Below are 24,171 nucleotides of genomic sequence, written 5' to 3' on the forward strand. Positions count from 1 at the left end.
ACAGCTCACTCTTTCTTCACTCCCACATGCTGAGGTGAGTTTTTTTTTTTTTTTTTTTTGGGGAGGGGGGGGGGGGGGTCTCCTGAGTTCGCTTATCATTTTAAGTTAATGAGTGACTTAAATCATACTTTGTTTTTTTTCAGAGTTAGTCCATGTGGCTCAAGAGTTGGGAGTTCGCCTTCTAATCGGAAGGTTGCCGGTTCGAGCCCTGGCTCGGACAGTCTCGGTCGTTGTGTCCTTGGGCAAGACACTTCACCCGTTGCCTACTGGTGGTGGTCAGAGAGCCTGGTGGCGCCAGTGTCCGGCAGCCTCGCCTCTGTCAGTGTGCCCCAGGGTGGCTGTGGCTACAATGCAGCTTGCCATCACCAGTGTGTGAATGGGTGGATGACTGAATGTGTAAAGTGCTTTGGGGTCCTTAGGGACTAGTAAAGCGCTATACAAATACAGGCCATTTACCAAGTGTGTCTTCAATACTGATTATTTGAATAAAATGAGAAACCTGTAAGCAATTCTCATTCTGACTGGATTTACCTATGATGGTAACAAGTTCCTGCTTCCTCTGAACCTCCTCCTCTTTAACACCACCTCTGCTGTAGTGCCATTTTTTTAGAAGCATTTCAAGCTGCTATATCCCCATTAAGTACAGTACATAGTAACTACACAAACTGCTAAAAAGTACAATAATCTACAAAGAAATTGAAAACATTTTTTTACAAGTTTTTTTGCAGAAATTTCAGAGGTGTATGCCTCAAAACTGTAAATGCAAAAAAGTTGTGGTATCTTCATAATTTCATTTTTGAGATACACACATTTTTAAAAACTGCAGTAAATACAAAAATAGTTATTACTGTGCAAAAAGAAAAACAGCATGTGCATGAAAATAAATTATTGTCAAAACAGCAATCAAAGTTCTAAGTATCCCAGGAACTACACAGAAAGTCACAAAGCCAAACACGACTTTCAATACTACCACCTTTGAAAGGCCCTGGTTTTCGCAGGTAATGGCGAAACATATAGCAATCTGTGCTGACGTGATGATGTTTATTTCAATGTAGGAAGTGTTTCTGGATTATAATGTTTTTGTTGTTGTGTGTGCTTTTTATGCTTACAGTCTGGTTCTTGTGTAATCTGGCACTCCTCCTTTTCTAACCGTTTCCCTTTCTTAAGAATGGCTTCGTGACAGACACTCTTCCATTTAGACTATTTTGATGAGGCGTCGGTAAACAGAAGAAAACAAGAGGCAGATGCTTCTGTCAGGTCCTGTTTTAGATCTTTGTTGAATTTCTTTTCCTATTACTTAAGGGATGCAGTGCAACTAAGAACTAATCTGATAATTAAAAGCTACACTTTTGCTATTAGGAGTGGCTCATGGTCAAAGTAGCCAAAGTAGCTGCAGCCCTGACAGCTGACATGTCGGTGTCACAGGAAGATTGTGTGCCATTTGTGGTGAGGACCCAAAAGCAGACCTGAACATGAAACCTGCAAAGTGAAACGAGAAAAGCAGACAAACTGACAAGAGACAAAGGGAAACTGACACCATAAATACACATGAGGGGGATTAAGGAAAGTAGAGACACATGGGAACATAGATAGAATGAATAGACATATCAAGATGAGGGAAGCGAAACTGAACACAGGATGAGGGACTGTCAAAATAAAACAGGAAAGACACTGGACTTCTATGCTCATGTTTTTCCTTATGTTCTGAGTTTAGTTGTAATTTCTGGTTCTCTTGTTCTCTTGTCCATTAGGTTTCCTTTGTGCCTTTGTCTTCATCTCAGTGTGTGTCGCTCCCTCGCCCTCTGTGTGTCTTCGTTGTGTTAGTGTGTTTTGTCTCCTGAGTCCGTCCTGTTCCCATGTCTGTTTCTTCAACTCCACGTGGCAGACAAAAAGTCAAGCCCATGTGGCAGACAGGGCTTAACCCTAGGGCCGGGGAAGATTGACCAGTGGCAGAGACTAAACTGTTCAGGACGCCAGCCATGTGACCAGCAGTGGAGACATGGTATGACTGGGAGCGAGACCAGTGATGGTGATGGAGAAGTTCTGGTTGCCAGCCCCCAGCTAAAGCAGGAGTGGAAGCCTTCAGAGGCCCAGAGTTGGCGGAGACTGCCAGCTCAGTCTCCGGATAGGCCCCAGACAAGGTTTCAGTCAAAGGGAGAAAGTTCTTCACATTGCTGTCTTGATGCATGCTCAATCATCCAGGTAAGTAAATCCCAAAACATTGTAGCCAACTTGTGCATGGAAGAAGTGGAAAGGAGGACTTTGTTATCCTAGCCTGGAACACCACCAAGTCATTGGTTCAAGTATGTGGATGAAACCTGGTCAAAAATCAAATTTCGTGCCTGAGATTTGATCATTAATCACATTAACTCAGTAGACCAAGACATCAAATTCACCAGGGAAGATAAGAAAAGTGGCAGGTAAGCCTTCTTAGATTGTAAGATTTCCATCAGCAATGGGGGACAATTAAAAGTTGATGTGTACCGTACGGATCAGTAATTATGGTTTGACTCTTATCATCCACTGGAACATAAACTGGGCGTAATCAGGATGCTACAACACAAAGCAAACACCATCCCCACAGAAACAGTGGCCAGGTAAGCAGAAGAACATCACATCAGGAGGGCCCTGAGTAAATGTGGTTATCCCAGTTGGACTTTTGTGAGAGCTGGGAAGGTGCCCAAAGAAAGCTCCAGCCAATCCAGGAGAGAAGGACAACTGCTGCCTAAGCAAAAACTCTTAGTGATCCTGTATGTGTCAGGAGTATCGGAACAGCTGAGATGGATTTCTTCTAAACACCACGTCTCTGTGGCTTTTAAACCCCAAAACATGCTGTGCCAAAAATTGGTCCACCCCAAGGTCACCCGACACAAACAGAGTAATGTAGTGCATGCTCTTGAGTGGCAGGAGGATTGCCATGATGTATACATTGAGGAAACCAAACAACCTCTGGCTAAGTGGATGGCACAACACAGAAGAGCTAACTCGTCAGGCCAGGACTCTGAAGTCTATTAACATCTATGCAGGCCACTGGACACTCTTTCAGTGATGAGGATGAACACATCCTGGACAGGAAGGAATGCTGGTTTGGGTGGGGAGTCAAGGAGGCAATTTCCATGAAAAGGGAAAGACCATCTCTGAATACTCTTTACATTATCTGTGACTGCAGACAGTGCCATATCAGGAGCAGTCAATCCCCAATACTCTAATTTTCTACAAAAACATAGGTTAGAAACAAAAACTTTGACTTTGTCTTCCTTTGAAACAAAACTATTGGACGTCATAACTTGCCCAGAAGCAACAGGCACAACATTCAGGCATGCTGTCAAGGAAACACAACTGAACTGAACTTATTCAGTTCAAACATTTTCTTGTCAGTATTTGAATTTCAAAGTCATATTCCAAACAAACATCGAGAACACTGGCTGGTTCAGAAACAAAACACTCAGTCCTTGGCACAGCAACAGAAGTCCAAACTTGTCTGCGGCCAATTCTGAAACAATTCTCACAACTTCAGTTTGGTGGTGCAAGACACAGACACTGAACTCTTATAGGGAACTGCAGTTTAGTATCATCCCGCCCCCGCTTCAGGGATAGCTGACAGACATTGGGTTACTCAGTACAGTGAAGGTAGCGGAAGTCCCGGCTGTGAAGAGATGTGATTGGACAACACAGTGTCGACAATGAAAATGAATGGGCTGTTATGCACCGGCCCATTAATTCACCCATTAGCCCGAAAGTGCATCAGCCCACCGGACTAATGCCCAGGACAGCAGATTACCAGTCCAGAAACCTGTACTGAAAAAGGCTTCGTTATTCAAAGCTTGTAAACACAGTGCTCTTTGGTGGCATCTGGTGGCCAAAAGTATTGTGGCGAGCTCAGACAAGGAGGAGACGGAGGTATTGTTTGGTCTTGCTTCCCGTGAGCTAGCCAGGGAGCACAGCCGTTTATTAACGTTTGCAGAAAACACTGCCGCTAGATAACTGCTCAGCGCGGCAACAACAACAACAACACACAGGGCGCCCTCTGACCCCAGAAGGACACACCGTCACAGCGAGAGGGCGTCACCCGTCGCTATGGCAACATAAACAAAACATAACTGTACAAACAGAACCCTGAACAGCCCTGACCCGCTACATAGCCCCCACCTAAGGGGTCAGTCGTCCCCGACGACCCCATTACCCCACACAAAGTCCTGCAAATGTCAAGGTGCCTTCTTTTGGCGCACCGGCCGGTCACGACCGGCGGGGGAAAAGTCACTCGGGTCAGAACATGGGGTGCCACCATCATCCCCTGCCCCGGCGTCTGCCGGAGCGAGTGGTCGGTATGGTGAGAGCCGGTCCCGGTGCAACACCACCATGCGCCCCGGGCCCGGCATGCGGATACGGTACACCACGTCTGTTAGCCGCTCCACGACCTCCGCCGGCCCTTGCCAGTGACTGCAGAGTTTGGGGGACACTCCTCTCTTGTGAACCGGGCAGTACACTCAAACCTTGTCGCCAGGCATGAAAACCCCCCCTCGGCACTTGATGTCGTAGGCTCTTTTCTGTCATACTCCGGCGCTGGCCTGGGCCCGGCGGGTGTAGTCATGATCCACCTGCAGCCGCTCCCTCAGCCTCCTGTAGTAGTCCATCTCTGGCCCACCATCAATCTCCGGCTCGGGGGGGGACCCGAACACCAGATCCACAGGCGTCCGGAGCTCCCGTCCAAACATCAGAGCGGCAGGTGTGCACTGGCTGGACTCCTGCACCGCAGTCCGATACGACCAAAGGACCAGGGGCAGATGTCGGTCCCAGTCCCGCTGGTGGCGGCTGGTGAGAATGGCGAGCTGGGTGGCCAGCGTGCGGTTGAAGCGCTCAACCAAGCCATCGCTTTGTGGGTGGAGCGGTGTGGTTCTCGTCTTCTCCACCCCCAGTCGCCGGCAGATCTCCCCGAAGACCTTCGATTCGAAGTTACGCCCCTGGTCACTGTGGAGCTCAGACGGGACTCCAAAACAGGCGAACATCTCCTCCACCAGCTTCTTGGCCGTCGTCGTTGCGTTCTGGTCCGGCACCGCGTAGGCCTCTGGCCACTTCGTGAAATAGTCCATAGCCACCAACACATACCGGTTCCCTGACTCTGTGACGGGGAAAGGCCCTAGGACGTCCACTCCCACTCTTTCCATTGGGGCCCCCACCAGGTACTGCTGAAGGGGGGGCAGTGGAGCGTTGAGTTGGGCCCTTCTGTGCCGTGCAGGTGTCACAGCAGTGCACATGAAGTTTCACATCCCGTCGACAGCCAGGCCAGTAGAACCGTCCCCTGAGGCGGCGGAGAGTTTTGGCGTTCCCACAGTGTCCTGCCCCCACGAGCCGTGGACCAGCTCAAGCACCTGTGACCGCAGCAACCGAGGCACCAACAGCTGCAGGAGATCTCTGCCCTGACCGGGGGCCCGCCATCTCCGGTACAGGAGGCCGTCGTGGGTCTCCAGATTGTTGTGCTGGGAGCAGTAGGCCTTCACCTCGGGCTCCTGTCCCGACACCCCCATCCAGGCGGGGCGTTGCGCCGCCTCCAGCCAGGCCCCCACCTGAACCAACGTCGCGTCGGCCTCCTGCTCCCGCTTCAGCTGCTGCGTTGTCAATGGGAGCCACCCCCCTCCGCCGGCTGTGGCCTGAGCAGTAGCCACCCCCAGCACCTCCTGGGCCCGCTCCTCCTGTCGCAGGCAGTAGCGGCACTCGACGGCTACGCAGGGCCGTCTGGAGAGGGCATCAGCGTTGCCATGCTGTCGACCTGCCCGATGCTGGATCTCGAAGTCATAGCCCTGAAGGACCTCCAGCCAGCGGGCCAACTGCCCTTCTGGGTGTTTGAAGTTCAGGAGCCAAGTCAGAGATGCATGGTCAGTGCGCAGGAGGAACCGGCAGCCATGCAGATATGGCTGGAAGTGCCGCACCGCTAGCACTACGGCGAGCAGCTCCCGCCGGGTCACGCAGTAGTTCCTTTCGGCTCGCCCCAAGGCACGACTGAAGTACGCCACCACCCGTTCTCCAGCCTCGTCCTGCTGGGAAAGGACCGCCCCGACTCCTACATTGCTAGCATCAGTGTCCACAATGAAAGGTTGCCGGGCGTCGGGGTAGACTAGGACTGGGGCTCTGGTGAGGGCCTCCTTCAGCTGTGCAAAAGCCGCAGCACAGGCCTCCCCCCAGCCAAACAGCTATCCCTTGTCAGTCAGGCGGTGGGAGGGGGCTGGCCATTGTCGCAAACCCCTTGATGAACCGACGATAGTAGGAGGCTAGGCCCAGGAAGCTCCGCAGTTCTTGGACGTTCGAGGGAGTCGGCCAGTCCCGGACCGCAGCCACTTTTGCGGGGTCAGTGGCGACACCTCGAGCGCTGATCACATGGCCCAAGAACGTGGTCTCTCTCGCCAACAGCCGGCATTTCGCGGGGTTGAGCCGCAGCCCAGCTCGTCGGATGGCACTCAAGACCTCGCTCAGGTGAGACAGTGCACTGTCGAAGTCGCCACCGTGCACCAACAGGTCATCCAGGTACACAACGCAGTGGCTACAAGGGATATCCACGAGCACCCTCTCCATCAGCCTCTCAAACGTCGCTGGCGCATTGCAGAGCCCAAATGGCATGACCCTGAACTGCCACAGCCCCTGTCCAATGGTGAATGCAGTCTTAGGCCTTGCGTCGGGGGCTAGCTCCACCTGCCAGTAAGCGCTGCGTAGGGCGAGGGAGCTGAACCAACTGGAGCCGGTAACGTAATCTAGGGCCTCGTCGATCCGCGGCAGCGGGTACGAGTCCTTCTTGGTGACTACATTGAGACGGCGAAAGTCCACGCAGAACCTCGGGCTGCCATCCTTCTTCCCCACCAGAACCACGGGTGCCGCCCATGGGCTATTGGACGGCTCAATCACCCCAGCCGCAGCCATCTCACGGATCTTCTCTTCCGCTACCTGCCGTTTTGAGAGGGGCAGCCGGTGTGGGAGCAGACGGATGGGCTGAGCAGAGCCGGTGTCGATGGTGTGCTGGACCAGACTCGTCTGCCTACAGTCTTTGTCACTGGCGGCAAAGATGTCCACATTCTCGTCCAGGAGGCACCTCAACCGCTGGCGCTGGTCGACGTTGAGGCCTACGCTGCTGCGCTGCCAAAGGTCATCAACAGACTCGATGGTCTCGGTCGAGGGAGGTTTGTCGGGCTGAGAGGCTGAGGCTGAGGCGAGTGGAGATGACCCAGAGACACCGGCATCCGAAATCTGCTGAGCGGCAGCTGCCCGACGCCTGTCTCGTCTGGTCCCCGCTCCCTGCTTTTGGCCGCGCTGGAGGGCAAAAGTCTCTGCGCCAAGAGTGATAGCCAGCTTCGCGGTGTCAACGCAGGCCCCCGAGCGGCTCAGCAGATCCAGGCCAATGATGCACTGGTCTTGAATGTCGGCGACGGTTTCTTCCCCCGCATAACAGTTTTCTCCCCCGTCACTGTTATCAGCTGGGTGTCTGTGGGCAACCAAACCTTTACCAGTGGCCCAGATGTTTCAGGGAGCACGCCAGGTCGTATCAGGGAAATGGTAGACCCCGTGTCCACCAGGGCCTGGCATGGCTGGTCCTCAACACAGCAGCTCAGGTAGAGTCCCTTGAGGTGCCCAACTCGGCCCACCACTGTGCATCGTCCTTGGAGGGGGGCAGGAAGCTGGAGTGGTGGTCCCCTCGCTACACCGCTCCCTCCTCGTTTCCCTGAGGCTGCGTAGTTCCTGTCTTCGGGGCTGGTGCTGGGCAGTCACGCGTCACGTGGCCTGGCTCATCACACCGGTAGCAGCGGTCGGTCGGTCGACGAGGACACCTCAGGGGCACCGAGGGTTGCAGCTGGGACATCTCAGCGACCTCCCCCTCCCCGTCGCAGTCTGCGGCTCTGATTTGGGGGTAGTTTCGGGGGGCACCTGCTGGTTAGGTCCTGAGGTGAGCACCGGCCCGGCCCTTTCAGCCTCAAGGAGCGCCTCACGGAGGGTCTGAGGCATGGCCAGGCGGACGTGTTGGCGTAGTCGCTCTGGGAAAAGTCCTCGCAGAAAAGCATGCAGGCTAAGCTCCTCACGGGCTGCTGCTGGAAACTCCGGGTAGCCACGACGAGCATACAGCAACACGTCTGCTGCAAAGGTGCCCAGGCTCTCCCCCGGTCGACGGCTCCGGTTGGTTAGCTGCTCTCTGCTCTGATCACTGGAGTGCCGCTGCCCAAATCGCCTCTCGAGTGCCGCGGTGAGGGCCTGGAGCTCATGCTGCTCTGCCGGGGCTAGGTCAAGGAGCATCTGCAGTGCATCTCCCTCTAATGCTAGCGCTAGGTGTGTAGCAGTCTCCTCTTCGCTCCAGCCACTATGTCTGGCGGCTAGTCGCACTTGTGAGAAGTAGGGCTCTAACGGGGTTAGCCCGTTGTATTTCGGTACCTTAACTGGCGTGGTAGGCATAACTGCTTGCCGTTGGGGGCTCGGCGTGTGGGTCGACAGAGGTAGCCCATGAAGCATTGCCCTAGCATCTGTCGGGACGGGCCACCGCCGCGGTGCGCTCGCGCCATCGGGACCCGTCAGGGGACTTACATGGCCGCTCACATCCTCTCTCTTCCATCGCCAGTTTCCCAAGTGGGGAATGTTCTCCTCGACGGCTTGCTCCAGCCTCTGAATGTCTCTCTCCATTACGGCGAGGGTGAGCTATCCTACTTCTGACACCAATGTGGCGAGCTCAGACAAGGAGGAGACGGAGGTATCGTTTGGTCTTGCTTCCCGTGAGCTAGCCAGGGAGCACAGCCGTTTATTAACATTTGTAGAAAACACTGCCGCTAGATAACTGCTCAGCGCGGCAACAACAACACACAGGGCGCCCTCTGACCCCGGAAGGACACACCGTCGCAGCGAGAGGGCGTCACCCGACGCTATGGCAACATAAACAAAACATAACTGTACAAACAGAACCCTGAACAGCCCTGACCCGCTACAGTATGAAGAGCAACTTGAATCTGCAAATTAAAATGAACCGCTTTATTGTGATTGCCTACTCAAGAGAGCTTTTTTTCTTTCCTTTTTTGGGGGGGGTAGATACCAATAACATCTCGAGCTGATTTAATTTAGGTGAAATCAGATTAAGGTCAAGGTCACACCAAATATATATTTCAATAACAACTTACCCTCAATTTTCTACAGATTGTCTTCAAACTACACAACAACATACTAGACCTTGATTGCCATTGTGACCTTCAAATTTCCCCTTGTGGGACTAATAAAGGTATCTTATCTTATTGTTAGCACCCGAGGTCCAAGTTGACCTTGGAAAAAAAGATTTCATCATTTTTTTTTTTTTTCAATATGATGTCCTACGATGTCACAATAATAACAGACTGTCATCATATTATAATAATAAAAGCAGGCTGACATCAGCATGTTGTATTAAAAAACATCATAAACATCAAAGTTTGAGTATACGACATCTTTCAGGGGAGTTGCATTCTCCGAGTGCTCGGTTTGTTGTTGTTGTTTTTGTTATATACTGTGTTAATACTGTATACAATTTAATCACCCACCTGTGAGGTCGAATCAAAAAACTATATGGAAGAGAGCCCCAGTAACTCTCACTCTTCGCTCTCACAGTCCACGCCTCACTCAGGTGTTTACATCTGTGTTGCAGACAGAGATCTACTGAGGAAAGAGACAAAGCTGAATTCTGACTTTTCCCCTCCCTCTGTATTTGGGGACATGGCTCAGCACTTGACTTTGATTAGAAGACCAGACTGACCAACCTGTGCACCGCCTGGATTGACTACAAGAAAACCTTTGACTCAGTGCCTCACTCTGGTCTAATGACCCAGACCAGAGAGGAACGCTGAATGTTTAATTAATCAATTACAAGACCCTTTTCTTAATATGTCAGGAATACTGAACATTTTACAAATGAGTAGATATATTTCCTCTTTGGTTGATATCCTTACTTTGAGCACTGTCTGATGCATGTAAAGATTATACCAGTGCACCTAACTGACTCCATGTGGGTTTTAAGACTTTGTGTGAGCGGCAGAAGATTTCTTGCAAATCTCACAAAAGATTTCCTTATAATAATATAGAAAAAGCTTACTCTTGTAAACTAAAAGTAGATTTTGGGTAAAAAGATCTGGTGTTCTTCCTGGTGGGTGCTGTCATACTCAATGAATATCAGAGGATTCCAGCTTATGCATATGCAACCTGGTTCCCAGAGTTTCCTGTATTGGAGAGATTTTCCCTTCTGAATTCCTCATGAGTGGATGCTGTGAAATACAATGACAGCGCAACAGGTTTTGTCATCATATTGCTTGAAAGGAATGCTTTCACAAATGTATGTGCTCCACAGAACAATGACCCAGAGGCACGCCTCCACTGAGACCAGGTCTGATGGGGCACTGGTGAACAGTAGATGTATCAGGCCACTGCTGGATTTTTTTCCCCATATTTCTTCAGGACAACCTTTTGATACTGTTCATCAGCTGTAGATAGAGTTTTAGGCCTGCCACTTCATTTTTCCTCCAGTTGTCTGTTTTTTGTAACGAACACATTGCACACCATTTCAAGACATACAAAATTTGGGAATGTCAAAATAAAATTTTATGTCTGTAAAACTATTAAGTTTGGCATTTTTCATAGGACATTTTTCATAGAAACAAAGTGTCTAAAGATGTGTTTTAAAATTGGTTCTCTGCTGAGTTGTCTGTTATTTGTAGGCACAACATTCCTCTGAAAATGTTCTATTACAAGGACTGGACTGAAAATGGGTGAAAAAAAATAAATGAATAAACCAAAGAACAACAAAAAAAAGAATATGAGTGGTGGCTCGAGACTTTTGCACAAAATGTTAGGCCCAGGAAGCGAAACAACCAGACGGAAGCACTGTTTGATACTTAGTTACAAGCACACAAAAGGTTTTTTTCTCTCTTCCTTTATTGTTAAAACTTTTAATTTGTTGTGAGAGGACAAAGTTTTGACTTCAATACCAGAACTTTAAAAAACATTACCAAATGAACACAGGTCATACTTTATCCAAATATTTTTGTTTCAGTTATTGCTTTACTTCCCTGCTTTGTGTTAATACTGTACAAATTTAATCAGCCATCTGTGAGGTTAAAAAGAAAAGTCTCCATCTTTACAGTTAATAGTCCCAACAACCCTAAGCTTAACTGATCAAACAGGAAGGTTGTAAATAGTGATCAAAGATAGTTATATGGAAGAAAGACCCAAACGTCTGTTTCAATAACTCAAGTCAAAGTCCGCTCTTCACTCAGGTGTTAACATCTGTGTTGCAGGCAGAGATCTACTAAGGAGAGGGTGTAATCTATGAAGACGAAGCTGAATTCGGACTTTTCCCCTCCTCTGTCTTTGCGGACATGGCTCTGCGCTTGACTGTATTGGTGTGCGTTTCCTCGCTGTCTGACCCAACAACAGGAGTGTCTTCCCCGTTGACATTCATGGTCTGGCTGTCAGAGGAAGAATTTGAAGATGTGGAGGACATGCGGGACTTGGCGTCAAGACTTTCAAGGACATGTCGAAACAGTCCATTACTGATTGCTTCCTCATTGTGGTTGTTATTTCCTAGGACGTCAGAGAAAAACACTGTTAGCGATGCAGCTGTGCCGCTGTGCATTTATTAAGGTTCTGTTCTTTACCTGGCAGCGGGGAAGTCAGCATTCCTTCTTCTCCTACGGAACTGAAAAAGACATCCAAACCCTCCTGGTCAGAGATGTCAATCAGCTCCATTTGATCCAACAAGTCCACATTCACCTCCATAGAAGAGATGCTGCCAATAGGAGCTGCAGTAAGAAGAGAAACAACAGTATGAAAATACTATTGTGCATTTATATGGCACATTTTCATGCATAAACACCAACAGTTCAACTCACGTCTTCTGTAATCTTTGATACAAAGGTGTGCCGAGGAAAGGTAGACGTCCACATCGTGCTGGAAGACCTCCTCAAAGAAACGCTGTCTCTCTCTCAGCTTGAGCTGCTGTGCTGCGTCCACATCTGGGAGCCGCTGACTGCGCTCGCTCTCCGCTGGCAATCACAAGAGAAGAAGAGGAACTCAGACACCAGCTCAGCTGAAGTTTTCACCGCATCCCTGGATTTATAGAGCGCTTTTCTACTCTCCCAGAGCATTCAAAGCACTTTATACAACACGCCCATTCATACAATGATACAAACACTATTTCTTTGCAGAAGTGCTTTCTATCTAACATTCATACACATTCATACTTCAATGGATGAATCAGAGAGCAACTTGTGGTTAGCATCTTGCCCAAAGATATTTGGCATGCAGACTCAAACCACCAACCTTCCAATTAGTAGACCAGCTCCACCTCCTGAGCTACAGCCACCTGTCATTTGGAGGCTGGGCCAGTTGAGGCCTCCACCACAGCAGGGTGGAGTTCACAAACTAGTTCTTTCACTCTGATGGTGCATGTGGTGGTCAGTAAGACCATCTCAAGCTAAGGATTGTTTAGCTTGAGAGCCATTATACATGTACTCAGGGGTCAATGTTGGTAGCCAGTAGGTGGAGACATTAATCCACACGTGAACTGTGAAGCAGAAGGATTTCTGTCTTTCAACTTTCAATAGTTAGATTATCTGTTACAAAGGTACAAGAAACCCCAATGAAAGTAACTATACAATAAAAAACTATACAATTAATCTGTGCTGATTGGAAAGGGAAGAAATTAGCAGAATTTTTCATTACCTCCTGTTTAAGATTTTATGTCTCAGATTACACACCTTAATTCTAAGATTTATTCATGAAAATGAAGAAATTAAGAATGTGAAACTAGTATGAATGTTGTTCATAAGGAAAGAATGATGCAAAATAGATCTCCCATATAGAATCTGTATAATGTCTGTAGTTCTGTTTTAAGTTAATGGTGCAAGAACAACACCGGTTTAAGCTTTGTGCTTCACACAGTCACTAAAAGGTGGCAGAGCTGCTATACATGTGGAGAGGCCTGGGATCAAACAGTCAACATACTCTGAGCCAAAGTCCAATACTCAAACATGTCTCATTTGAATAAAGATGTGCTTTTTATATACCATTTTTAGCATGCTAACTGTATCTACTTTAGCAGAAACTTTATTTATGTTCTTTTAGATGAATCGTATATTACAGCCAAATGAAAATCTAAAAGTACAGCAAACTAGATTCTGTTTAAAGCAGTGATTCATATCATTTTATCAGTTTCTGTTATAAAGAAAAAAAAAATCAAAGTGGCAGCCCTACTCTTTGATCAAACTAAGTTTAGAAGCAAGCTGTGGAACATTTGAAATCCTTTATCAACTTTATTAACTTGATATTTACTAGTCAAATGTAAGCAGAAGCCCTTAAGTAGCTTCAGTTTATCATCATAGCCCACCAACCTGATGTAATGTTAAAGTGATTGCTACTATAGCTATCTATTTCTGTATAAAGATCTATATCTCTCTATATATAGAGTTTTTAGTATGTAATATATCTAAAGCTGTCAGGAGGAGGAGGGGCGAAAACCCTGGAAGGAAGGAAGGAAGGAAGGAAGGAAACAAGGAAGAAAGAAAGGAAGGAATAGTGTAAGTATCAGAACGCATGACTTCGAAGGAAAAAATATATTAGACAAAAAAAAAAAAAAAAAAAAGCTGAAATGAGCGTGTAGAGGCGTGTAGATATCTTGGTTGTGTCTAAGTAATCGATCACTATATACTATACTATATACACTATATACTGTAACAGAAAAACAGACCAAAAATGTTCGATGCTTAGTAAAGACTCTGGATTCGTGATTCCTTGTAAGCTTTTACTGTGTAGCTGAGCAGACGTCACATCCAAGCAGCTTGACTCCAGGGGTGGAGACCTGGTGCTGTGTTAGACATTTTTTACTGTGTGGATGCGCAGTGCGCTATTCACTTAGAACCGGTATTGGAAACCCCCATTATTCAACAACACTAGTCAGATATTCTACAAACAAAACAAAACAAAAAAAATGCAGAGGCAATTAAGATGAAAGTCATTTAGCATTTCTAAACACCAGGAAAGAGCTGGATGAGACGATGGACACCGGTCACATGTTTGGATGCTAAATATGCATTTGGAGCCAACAGAAGACTGAAGGGAACATTTCACCTGGCCACAGATACTTATGAGATTGTTACTCCTTTTCCTCCTACTAGACTCAGAGAGAAAAGATGAAAGCATGTGTTCTACGTGTCATCACTTACTCTCAGCGTGCATACAGTAGTATGTTGTAATCATTAGAGCAGTGTCTGAATTTTGAGGAGCTCTTACAACTTGCAGGCAGGGGATTGAGCTAATTGGATGAGGCTTTCAAGCCATGTCCAAACTGGAAGTAATGTGAAGATTAGCTGGTCTTTGTTGAGATCAGCAGTCACAGCAGCTCTATAATTACACAGGCAAGTGATGGAGAACAGAAAGACAATGTTCTCAGGATGTTTACCAGGAAAAGGGGTAAAAAAAAAAAAAAATTAAAAAAAAAATCTTTCTCTGGCAATGTGAGGAGACTATCTTTGCCAAAAATGTCCTCATTATGAACTATAAAGACTTGTTGCATAATCACTTTAAATCCCCAAACTGCAGCACAAGCCTAAAAGCAGCAACAGGTTGCCTTCTTTGGAGTGCTGTCTCAGCGCAGTGCCCCCCATGAGTCACATCTGTGGTGGCGGAACGACACGAGCCTGTCACTGCAGCTCATCTCTGGCCCTCTTTGATAGAGTCCCTCCTGGGTACAGTGGCCGGGCTTGGCTTTGGGATCAGACAGGCAGACAGCTTTGGAAAACAGGAAGAAGACCATTCAAACCGCAGAGTGATGCTGACAGCACCTACGGTGTGTGGGTGTAGACACAGAACCCAGAAATAAAGAAAGGACTCTCCACAGCCTGAAAAAATTTCTAAACAAACTGGCAACAGAAAGCTAACAACATTAGCACAGGTGTTTGGAACAAGCATTCATCTTATTTTTACTTTTACATCAAGAGATCAGTTACATTTTTATGCCTTATTAATGTTTTTCAGAAGGTGAGAATTTGTTCAAACATCCAAAACCCCACTGACCAAGAGCCTGACGTGAGAAGGAGAACCCAATGACTTTGGAAAGTTCATCCAGGGCCAGTAAACAATAATGATCATTCTGGTGATCCGCAACCCTGAATTGGACAGGTGAAAAAGAATGTATGGGCATTATTTTTATTATTATAGTTAGTACAGCTGGTACAGACACGACACCTCTTTCCTGAAGCTTTCAAAACTTTTTTTTTTCACATCGGCGCATCAGTCACTCTTGCAGCGTTTTGCCTTTCCAGCATTTCTGTCTTCATAGAGACGTTTGAGGTCGTGGGTCTGTGATGCTCTCTTCGCACTGCACTGTTGCACAATCAGGAATGCCTTTGTCCTCAGAGCCTTAAGGAAAGCAAAGGGAGCTGAGCTGACGAAGCAAGATGTCTGTCACAATTAGGCACTGCTTGTCTGATATGTGTGTGTGTAAAAAGAGACCCTTATTTAATGTGACCGGCTGAGGACATCATGTGGGATGAAACACTTGATTTGTGCTGGCTGAACGATAATGAGAGCTTACAGAAAATAAACAGCATCTTTGGAGGCTGGGACAAAATTTCACTTTCCATGACAGGCAACAGGTTTAAGCAAACTGCCTATCCTGGAGGTTTTTTTCCTACTCTGTTAAGCACTGATTGATCACAGCATTGATTGTTTCTACTTAAAGGCTGAGGCACACGGAGAGCTAAAGGTTAGCTACAGATGTATATCCCCACATTGATTTTGCTTCACTCCTCCTGGTTCTTTTTCCTGCTGGGTAACCTTGATCAGTGGGCTTCGGTAGCCGCAGATGACCTAGTGACCTCTGCAAATACTCACACAGGGAAATCCTCGAAAGAAAACCATGGCCATGGTGTCCAGGTTACATATCAAGTCTAATTCATCAATTCATTCACAAGCCAAAGTATTTAGTTTCATATGCGGGAGGAAATAATTATTTGTTCTCTAATTTTTATGGTAGTTTTATTTTAATGGAGAGAGACAGAATATCAACATAAACATTTAGGGGGGAAAAAGAGAAACAAACCAAAACACATTATATAACAGCTATAAATTAATTTGCATGTCATCGAGTGAAATATGTATTAGAGCCACACCCTTTATAGAAACTCTCCAAATTCTTTCAGTTTCTTGGCTGCAGAAACTGAAAGAAAGCTTCAGCTCCCTCCACAGATTCTCTACAGGACTGAGGTTTGAAGACTGGCTAGACCACTACATGACTTTAATGTGATTCGTCTTTAGCAATTGTTGGCTTGGTGGATCACTGTCATGCTGAAAGACCCATCTTCAGTGTTCTAGCTGAGAGAAAGAGCTTCTCATCCAAGATTTTATAGCAGGTGGCTGCATCCATCGGCCCCTCAATACAATGAAGTTGTCTTGTACCCTTATTAGAAAAACAGCCCCAGAGCATAATGTTCCCACCTCTACTCTGCATTTCTCTTCATGCAAACACAGCAAGTCGAGATCATTAACAAGCTCCTCCTGTAGTTTTGATCCACCACCTTCCTCATGAATATGATCACCCTGTGTGGTAAGATCTTGCATAGATCGCCAGACCAAGTATGCTTGATGGTGATTTTAGATTCCTTCAATTTCCAAATGATCCAAATGATGAAGAAACGTACAAATTCAGTACGGGATCAATTAATTACTTCTCCCTCTGTACCACAATATGTTTGAAGTTCCTGCTGCTGAATGAGGCAACATGCATTAAACTGTCATTTATTTCCTTTTCTCATCCTTCGGTGGCATTTCTGATTTTTTTCTGCCTATTTTGATCTCTTCTTTGCTCCTTCCTCCTATCTTACTGTATGGCTTTTTTAAAATCCTGTTCTATCTCAATTTCTTTCTTTAAGCCATACTATTACTTTTTTTTTTTTTTCTCTTCTTGGAAGTGATACTATTACTTTAAGAATTCGGTTCAGTTTTCCTTTCTCCATCGTTGTCCAGTATACCATTCTTTCTGTTTCTCTCCTCATGTCTCTCCCCTCTGTCCTTCCAGTCACCCCCCTCCTTCCTTCCTGTCAGTGCCCTGGGACTTGAGGAAGAAAAGGTCATAGACCAGGGCTCAAGACCAGCTGGGCATGCAGAATGACTGGAACAGACAGAAGGATGAAGAAAGAGGGAGCGTGCTGGACATGTCCGTGTACTGCTCTGGCTTCCCACATAAACACAAACTCAGATCCTCCGCTCAGGCGGCAGTGGGAGAAAGAGTCCATTCAAATTCAGACAAAAGCAGCAATGTAAGAGAATGGGGCGGGCCTGTACTCCTTAGACATGATTCCACTTACAGGAAATCACTTTAGAAATTAGGCTAATTCATCTTATAAAGCCAATGAAAAACTGTCATCAGAAAGCTAGGAAAAAAAGATGCAACTGTAAGGACTCAAGTACCTGCATAAAGTTTTTTTAGACTTCCGAGGAAAAAAATGTGTTATAATATCCTAATGAAGCAGACTCAACAAAACACATCCAGAGTATGCTCTACTTTGTTCTACTCGACAAACTGAACAAAACAGGGCACTATGCGAGTGCATAAATGCATAAAGAAAAAAGAAAATCGGGTCAATCTTTGTATCTATTTAGCATCTGCATGCCACGTGCCTCGTTCCCCTGTGATGTTCTCAAGGACAGGACTTTGTAATGGCAGTTTACTGCACAAATAGTAGAGGCAACACATTGATCTGGAGGCTAAATGAAGGGATAGGAGGGTTCGCTGTCGCCTGGAGGCTGCCATTAGCCCATCACTGTTCTAAATGAAAATGTGAGCTCACAGGCAGGGGAAGGTCAGAGCAGAGCAGAGCAGAGGAAACAGGCCTCCCGAAACAATCCAGTTGTAGGAGCAGCACGAGCTACAACTTTTCAGTAAACAGCAGCTAAACAGAAAGCAGGAGAGAACCACATTTTCCTCTTCTGCTTTGATTATAGAGCAGTTTGCCAAACACTTGGATTGATTCCATTCAGCCAAGCCGAGGCTTTTTTTCTGAGAAGCGTTTTCCTTTTACAAACAGCTTGTAATATTGCCATTTAAATGGCTCTAGCGGTGGTACCTACCCTCAGCCCTCTGGCTCCTTAAATGAAAGTAGCAGACTGCAGTAGAAAAGCAAAAGAATTCAAATAACAGCTCTTGGCTCCGTTTCTGCCTCCCTCAAACACACTGTGCAATTGTAGTTTATCTACAAACGAGAGGGGTGACGACCATGTACTTCTAAACCGTGGGACAGATGTGAGGTAACACTTGTTTGGTCTGAGGCAACACTTAAAGACTGGCTGCCTTTTCCACCCAGACACACTTTAGCTTATCAGAGGAGAGAGATTTTATTTCACATGGACCGGTTCCCGACTGCGACAAGAGAGAAAGAGCGAGGGAGCAGAAGCAAAGGATGTAAACACATAAAGAAGGCAGAAAGCGAGAGGGAGAAAAGGTCAGGGAGGCTGAAAGGCTAAAACTGAGAAGTGGGCTATCTAAAGAAAAATGTGTTATATGATGGAAAGGGGTAGATAAAAGTAAGTTAAAGCAAGAGTTCGGTTTGTAGAGATGAAGAGACACAGGAAGTAATAGCTGGGCTCATTAGTTGTTATTTTTACTGATAGTCTCTTCCGACAGAGCAGTAATCTTAACAGCATCAGTGGGTTGTTCACAGTGCAGAGCTGGTCATTAGTGGATCAGTGTCTGTGGTAATTAATGGTGACTCAGTGGCTGGCTACAGGTAGATTTACCCTAACAGTGAGAGCAGTGAAGCAGTCTGAAATTACAACACAAGTATACAACTAACATTAAAAACATCTCGTTGTGCTTCTTCTTATCCTGATCAGAGCATACTGGTGGTCCCAGCAAAGTGTGAATCGCTGCGGTTTATGAAAACATTGCACTTTCCTTCCAAAAGTGCCTTGAACTGAAGTGGAACAACAACCAAAATGGAGAACAACAACACGGAGGCTGTGCAGTGTCTGCTTTACCTCTCAAATTATTTTGGGTTTTTCACACGGTTTTCTTTTTCCTCCTACAAGAAAGTGACATTTATTAGACTCCAGATGCAAGAGCAGTGAATTATTTATAAGTGTTGTTGATGTGTGTTTGCATGTCTGCTGGGTGCATGAGTGTGTCTTCATCCCAGGACAAAACAGTGTCCAGCACCATCCACCAACAATGACATCAGTGTTAACCCTCTCCTTCCTTCCCCTTTTTTGTAAACCCACAATAGGACTGTTTGTAGGTCAGTGCCCTGACCCACTGCCCTCCATACGTCCACCAGCAGACTGCCGCGAGTTCTGATCGACACAATGGGCTTCAGCGGATGACAAAGTACTGATGTACCCAGAACATTTACAAATCCTCTTATTCAAAATCACTCTTGATGAACAACACAGTGTTCAATTACTTAACCCAACCAGTCAATAATGCACAAATCTCTGTTGAGTGCAGCGGCAAATTACACGGTCTTACACTGAAGTAAACAGTATTAATGAGTTTGTTCCGCTTGTTAGAGGCAAAGTGTATGTAGAGTGACTGTCAACAGCCTGAATCAGGGCACGGCAACATAGCTGAGCTCAGAAAACAGACACTTTTTAAAAATCTGATAATTAAATCTGTAGGCACGCTCTGAAATATTTTGGGTACATCATCATCGTCATCCTGAACTCTTTTTCTGTCTTTATTAAAACATTGAGCGACGCTTCTTCTTTCAGTCACCTTAACACTACTCTCTTTTCTTCTTGTAAAGTCTCACCGCCTCTCCTCATTTTTGTGAGGAAGGTTTGAAGCAATTTTCATCTCAGCCGGGAGAATTGTAAGAATGTTTGGTTAAACCAAACAGTCTCTCAGGCACGGCTCGTCTGTTTGTTGAGACTCAGACAGGGTGGCCTGCAGTTTCTGTATAAACTATGAAAAAAGTCAGTGCGGCGTTATCTTGATGTACTGAGCACCAACTGCTGTACGGATCCAATCATTGCCTTTTTTGCACACTTGTTAAAGAATTCATGCAAGTTTTCTCACTATTTTAGTATTTAAGCTTTAACCCTTTGCAGACAAAAGCTGCACAAAAGGCATTCACGCAAGTGCTGATTTACATCATGTAGACTTTTGGCTCCTTTATCTGGAGCCTGGAAAGGAAACAGCTTTGGAGAGATTTCCTGGTCTACTGCACTTCAACCAAGCCGTGGGTGACATCTCCCACCAGCTTTGGGAAATCTTACCCAGGACATGGGAAGAACCAGACACTCATCTCACAGAAGTGATAGCCTGAAAACCACTGCCGTCCAGAACCACTGACACTGACTGAGGGCGCATGTTGGGAGCCAAATATTTTTTAAATAGGTCTCATCTGTCGTTACATAGTATTATTTAAGAAATGGCACTTGAAGAGCTGAAAGCGATATCACACTTGAGGTCTTCTGTTGTCCTTACTGTCAGCACCGCTCTGATTATCTTTGGCATGAGGCCGAACACCAACACTGACAGCTATACTGATGCTCACTAATGCCAATAATTAATCAGCAAATCACATGACAGAAAGTCAAAGCATTTAGGCGTACGGACATGGTCAGGAGGATCTGCTCAAGTTTAAGCAACAGACTGGGAAGAAAAGATGATTCAAGCTACTTTGAATATGGTTACGAGATATACGAGATGGGCTTGTCTGACTGCTTCAAAAACGGCTGGGATTTTACAGAGCATATTCCAAAAAGGAAAAATAATCGTTAGAACTGACGCTGTCTGATGGCAATTTTGTGGTTTGGTGGAATGGGAGAAACACGTCACAGAGGTGTCGTCCTATTGTGCCTTGTCTTTTTATATATCAATGACTAAGTCCAATATTCACAGTGTTTTTGCTCTGTATTTGGAGTCCACCACCATATTTTAGTGATTAACACACACTTAACACGTGAAAGATCCCGTGTTTGAGACCAGGAGGAGGTACAAATCCCCGGGGGGGGGGTTTGCATCGGAAACACCATCTGGTGTAAAAAGCTGCCAAATCAAAACATGTGGCTCCATCGGCCCCTTGTGAATAGAAAAGAAAAGCAGCAATTTGGAATCCACCACCTATCGGAGGAAACATCTCATTCTTCAGATGCTAAAATCTTAGCTGACATCCAGTAGCAAATGTTGTCATTTGAGGCAGCGCAGTTAGCAAACAGTCAGTGTTTAAAGCAAGGATAAGGACTGAGCGATTCATTTATTTTATGCTGTGGTTCTTAATTTGTGGATTAAACAGTCAATAGAATGTCAGGAAACTACAAAAACATGGCCATTACACAGTAAACCATTAGGGAAATTCAAACTCAGTTTTGTGTTCAATCTCTCAGTCTGGTATGGTAACCAGTCTGGTTTGGCAAACAGGAACAAACTGAACAGGAGTGTCAGACCGGCCGGAAAAAAATCACTGGTCGACAACAAACTTCGTTAGATAAGCTGTATCATCATGCCATCTTAAGGAAAGCTCAGTCTTTGTTGCTGACCGAAAACACCCCCTTTGTTTTTTAACTAATGTCCTCAGGATGACATCAGGATGCCTCTCGCTAGCAAAAAGGTGCACAAAGGATCAAGTGTGCCAAAAGCAATTAGCACTGTATACTGAATAATCTGATGCTGTAATGTTTTCTATAGTTGTACATCAGCTTTATATATGGATATGTAAGAATGTGGGCTGATAACTACTAATAACTAGCTTGGCTAATCTAACCAGTGGGCCTGGGGGCTGAACCAAAGCAGTGATGTGAATGTCACCTTCTCTGTGTGATATTTTCTGAGAACCATCTCATACCATAAAAGGCCATCAGATCCACTTTAATTTTCTTTTGGTGTGAATTTGTTTTCTCTCAGTGACAAACTGTTGCTGTTGTTGTGTGAGTGGCTCTGAACCCTGGAGGGATACACAAAATGCTGTTGAGCTGAAAAGTAAGGAGATGGATGTGTTGGAGAACTAATTAACGGCGCTGGTCTGTATCCTCAGGGCTACGGGGCTTACGCTAAATTAATGGGAACCGTTCAGACATCCGTGTTTTGTATAATCACGCGCTAACACTCAAAAACATTCAATTAGCCTAAAGCACCGACATGCCAAGAAGCATTGTTTGCAGCAGAATAATCAGTGTATTCGCAACATGAGAGCTCTTCTCACATTAGTGAGCAATGAGTCTTATTTGAGAATAATAACACGGTATTACGAGTGCCTCGCTTTGTAGCGTCTGAATCTTGAAAAAAGGAAACGCTCTTATTGGTGCATTAGCCTCGATTTATCAGTGCGATCCAGACTTAAGCAATAATTAAACCAAACTCAAGTCAGTTTGGTCCCAGTGACCTACGAGAGCAGCCAGCAGAAAGTTATTATTAAACCCATTTATGTGGACATAGATTCTGAAGTGTGAAATAAGGTGATTCTAGGGCCACGGCTATAAAGTGTGTCAGTGAGTTCTGCTACTACTCTGGAATAGACAGAGAGCATTTCCCTATAGACTCACCAGCTGGTCATTATGAAACGCTATCACAGAGATGTGTAAACATGTCCCAATCTCAATTCCATCACTCTAGGCAGGTTAGCATCCCCAGCCATATACGTGATATTCAACAGTGCTCTCATACGTAAACATTTAATTGTAGCTGTCAACAATTTTCTGCATAATAGAGGTTGTTCAGTGTAGTGCCACTTTCCCTTCTAGCTTAGATGCTAAGCTCCATTAGATAGCAGGGCAGCAAAGCAGAGACAGGTGTGCGTACTGTTTGAATCCCTCAGAGAGTAAACAATTAATGAAACACACAGTACATGATAAGGATTTCGTTTTTACGCCTCTAATTTGCTTATTAAAGAGCATCAACCTCCTCCATCTTATCTGGGTCGTGCCCAAGGGGACCGAGCTATGAAACATGGAGTATAGAAACAATTTCCTTTTTCAGCCTCCACATTTCTGTCTGCAGCATGCTCTCAACAGCTGGTCAATCCCTCACTTCACAGCACAACCCACAAAAAAAAAAGAAAAAGAAAAATCAGAATGTGATAAAGCGGTGCCGGGTCAGAGCAACAGATGGGAGACGTCTTTCTCTGGAGTTACGGCCCTGATCCTTTTTAGCCTCGTGAAATCACTGATCTCTTTGGGACTAATTCAATTTCGGATCCTATCTGGGTTGGTGTGTCCGTGAAACAAGCTGCAGACTCTGTGGCAGTGAGTCAACTCTGATGAGATCTGCAGGCGCAATCCCATTAGAAATAAGAGATCTTTGTCCGGGGCTGTGTGGTGGCCCCAATCCAAGGCTGCCTCAGTGTGTGTGTGTGTGTGTGTGTTTGTGTGTGGGAATGCATCCCTGTTCTTGTGCATAGAGAGTGCGACCTATTCTTTTGGTATTAGTGGACCATTACTCAGGGTGATGATTCAACATTCCTGACTGATTTTTGGCTGGCACAGCACTTGGACAAGTCACTTCGGACAGCATCACAACAGCAGATACTTAACCCATAGCCAGACCTATCCCACAAGCTTTCCTATTATATCTGACACACACACACACACACACACACACACACACACACACACACACACACACACAATGGTAAGAGAGCTCGAAATCAATTTATGATGATACTTTAATTTCTTATTTACAAATCTAGATTAAAAGATGGACTTTTAAAGACCTGGCGGCACATCACATAACCAACAAATCTGGGAAAAGCACAAGAGACAAGCAAGCCTACCAAATATGGAGAGGAACCCTTTTTTCTCTCATGCCCTGCATTTTTGTATCTAAAAATAAAAAAAAACGTGTTACTGGAGCAAACCTCTGGTCAAAATATTACCACCTGACCTGAAAGCTGATGTTCTGCAAAGAATAAGAGAATAAATAATAAAAGCACTTACAGGGTAGGCGTTTGTTGTGCAGGTTGGCTGACGAGGAGCTCATGTTAACTGGAAAGTTGTCAGAAACAGGTTGAGGCGCTGAGGATGACGGGTATGCGGTGGCTGGTCAGCCTTGTGACAGTTCAGCACAGAGCCAGGGGAGCATCTCCCACCTCTTCAGTTCTCACTCAGACTGCTCCGAAGTGACTGATGCGGGACTGCTGCCACCCTGCCGCTCACTTCCTCCTTCCTCCCCCAGTGGACTCTGAGAACCACTTGGACGAG

The 24,171-nt window shown here is 46.0% G+C and overlaps 1 protein-coding gene across 1 annotated transcript; it reads right to left on the reverse strand.

The window, feature by feature from the left end:
* Positions 1-10,880: 10,880 nt before the first annotated feature.
* Positions 10,881-24,171, reverse strand: LOC146573818 (dysbindin). The gene is made up of 4 exons (XM_085273241.1): positions 23,908-24,171; positions 11,874-12,026; positions 11,640-11,783; positions 10,881-11,565 (listed from the first exon to the last, which is right to left on the reverse strand). The coding sequence occupies exons 1-4, from the start codon at positions 23,948-23,950 to the stop codon at positions 11,309-11,311; spliced, it is 597 nt and encodes a 198-aa protein (XP_085129367.1). The 5' UTR covers positions 23,951-24,171; the 3' UTR covers positions 10,881-11,308.

The sequence above is a fragment of the Mchenga conophoros genome, linkage group LG5 (genome assembly GCF_057382185.1).
Source record: "Mchenga conophoros isolate Kocher_MC1m ecotype Shallow Benthic linkage group LG5, M_conophoros_male_GT1.1, whole genome shotgun sequence".
NCBI lineage: Eukaryota > Metazoa > Chordata > Actinopteri > Cichliformes > Cichlidae > Mchenga > Mchenga conophoros.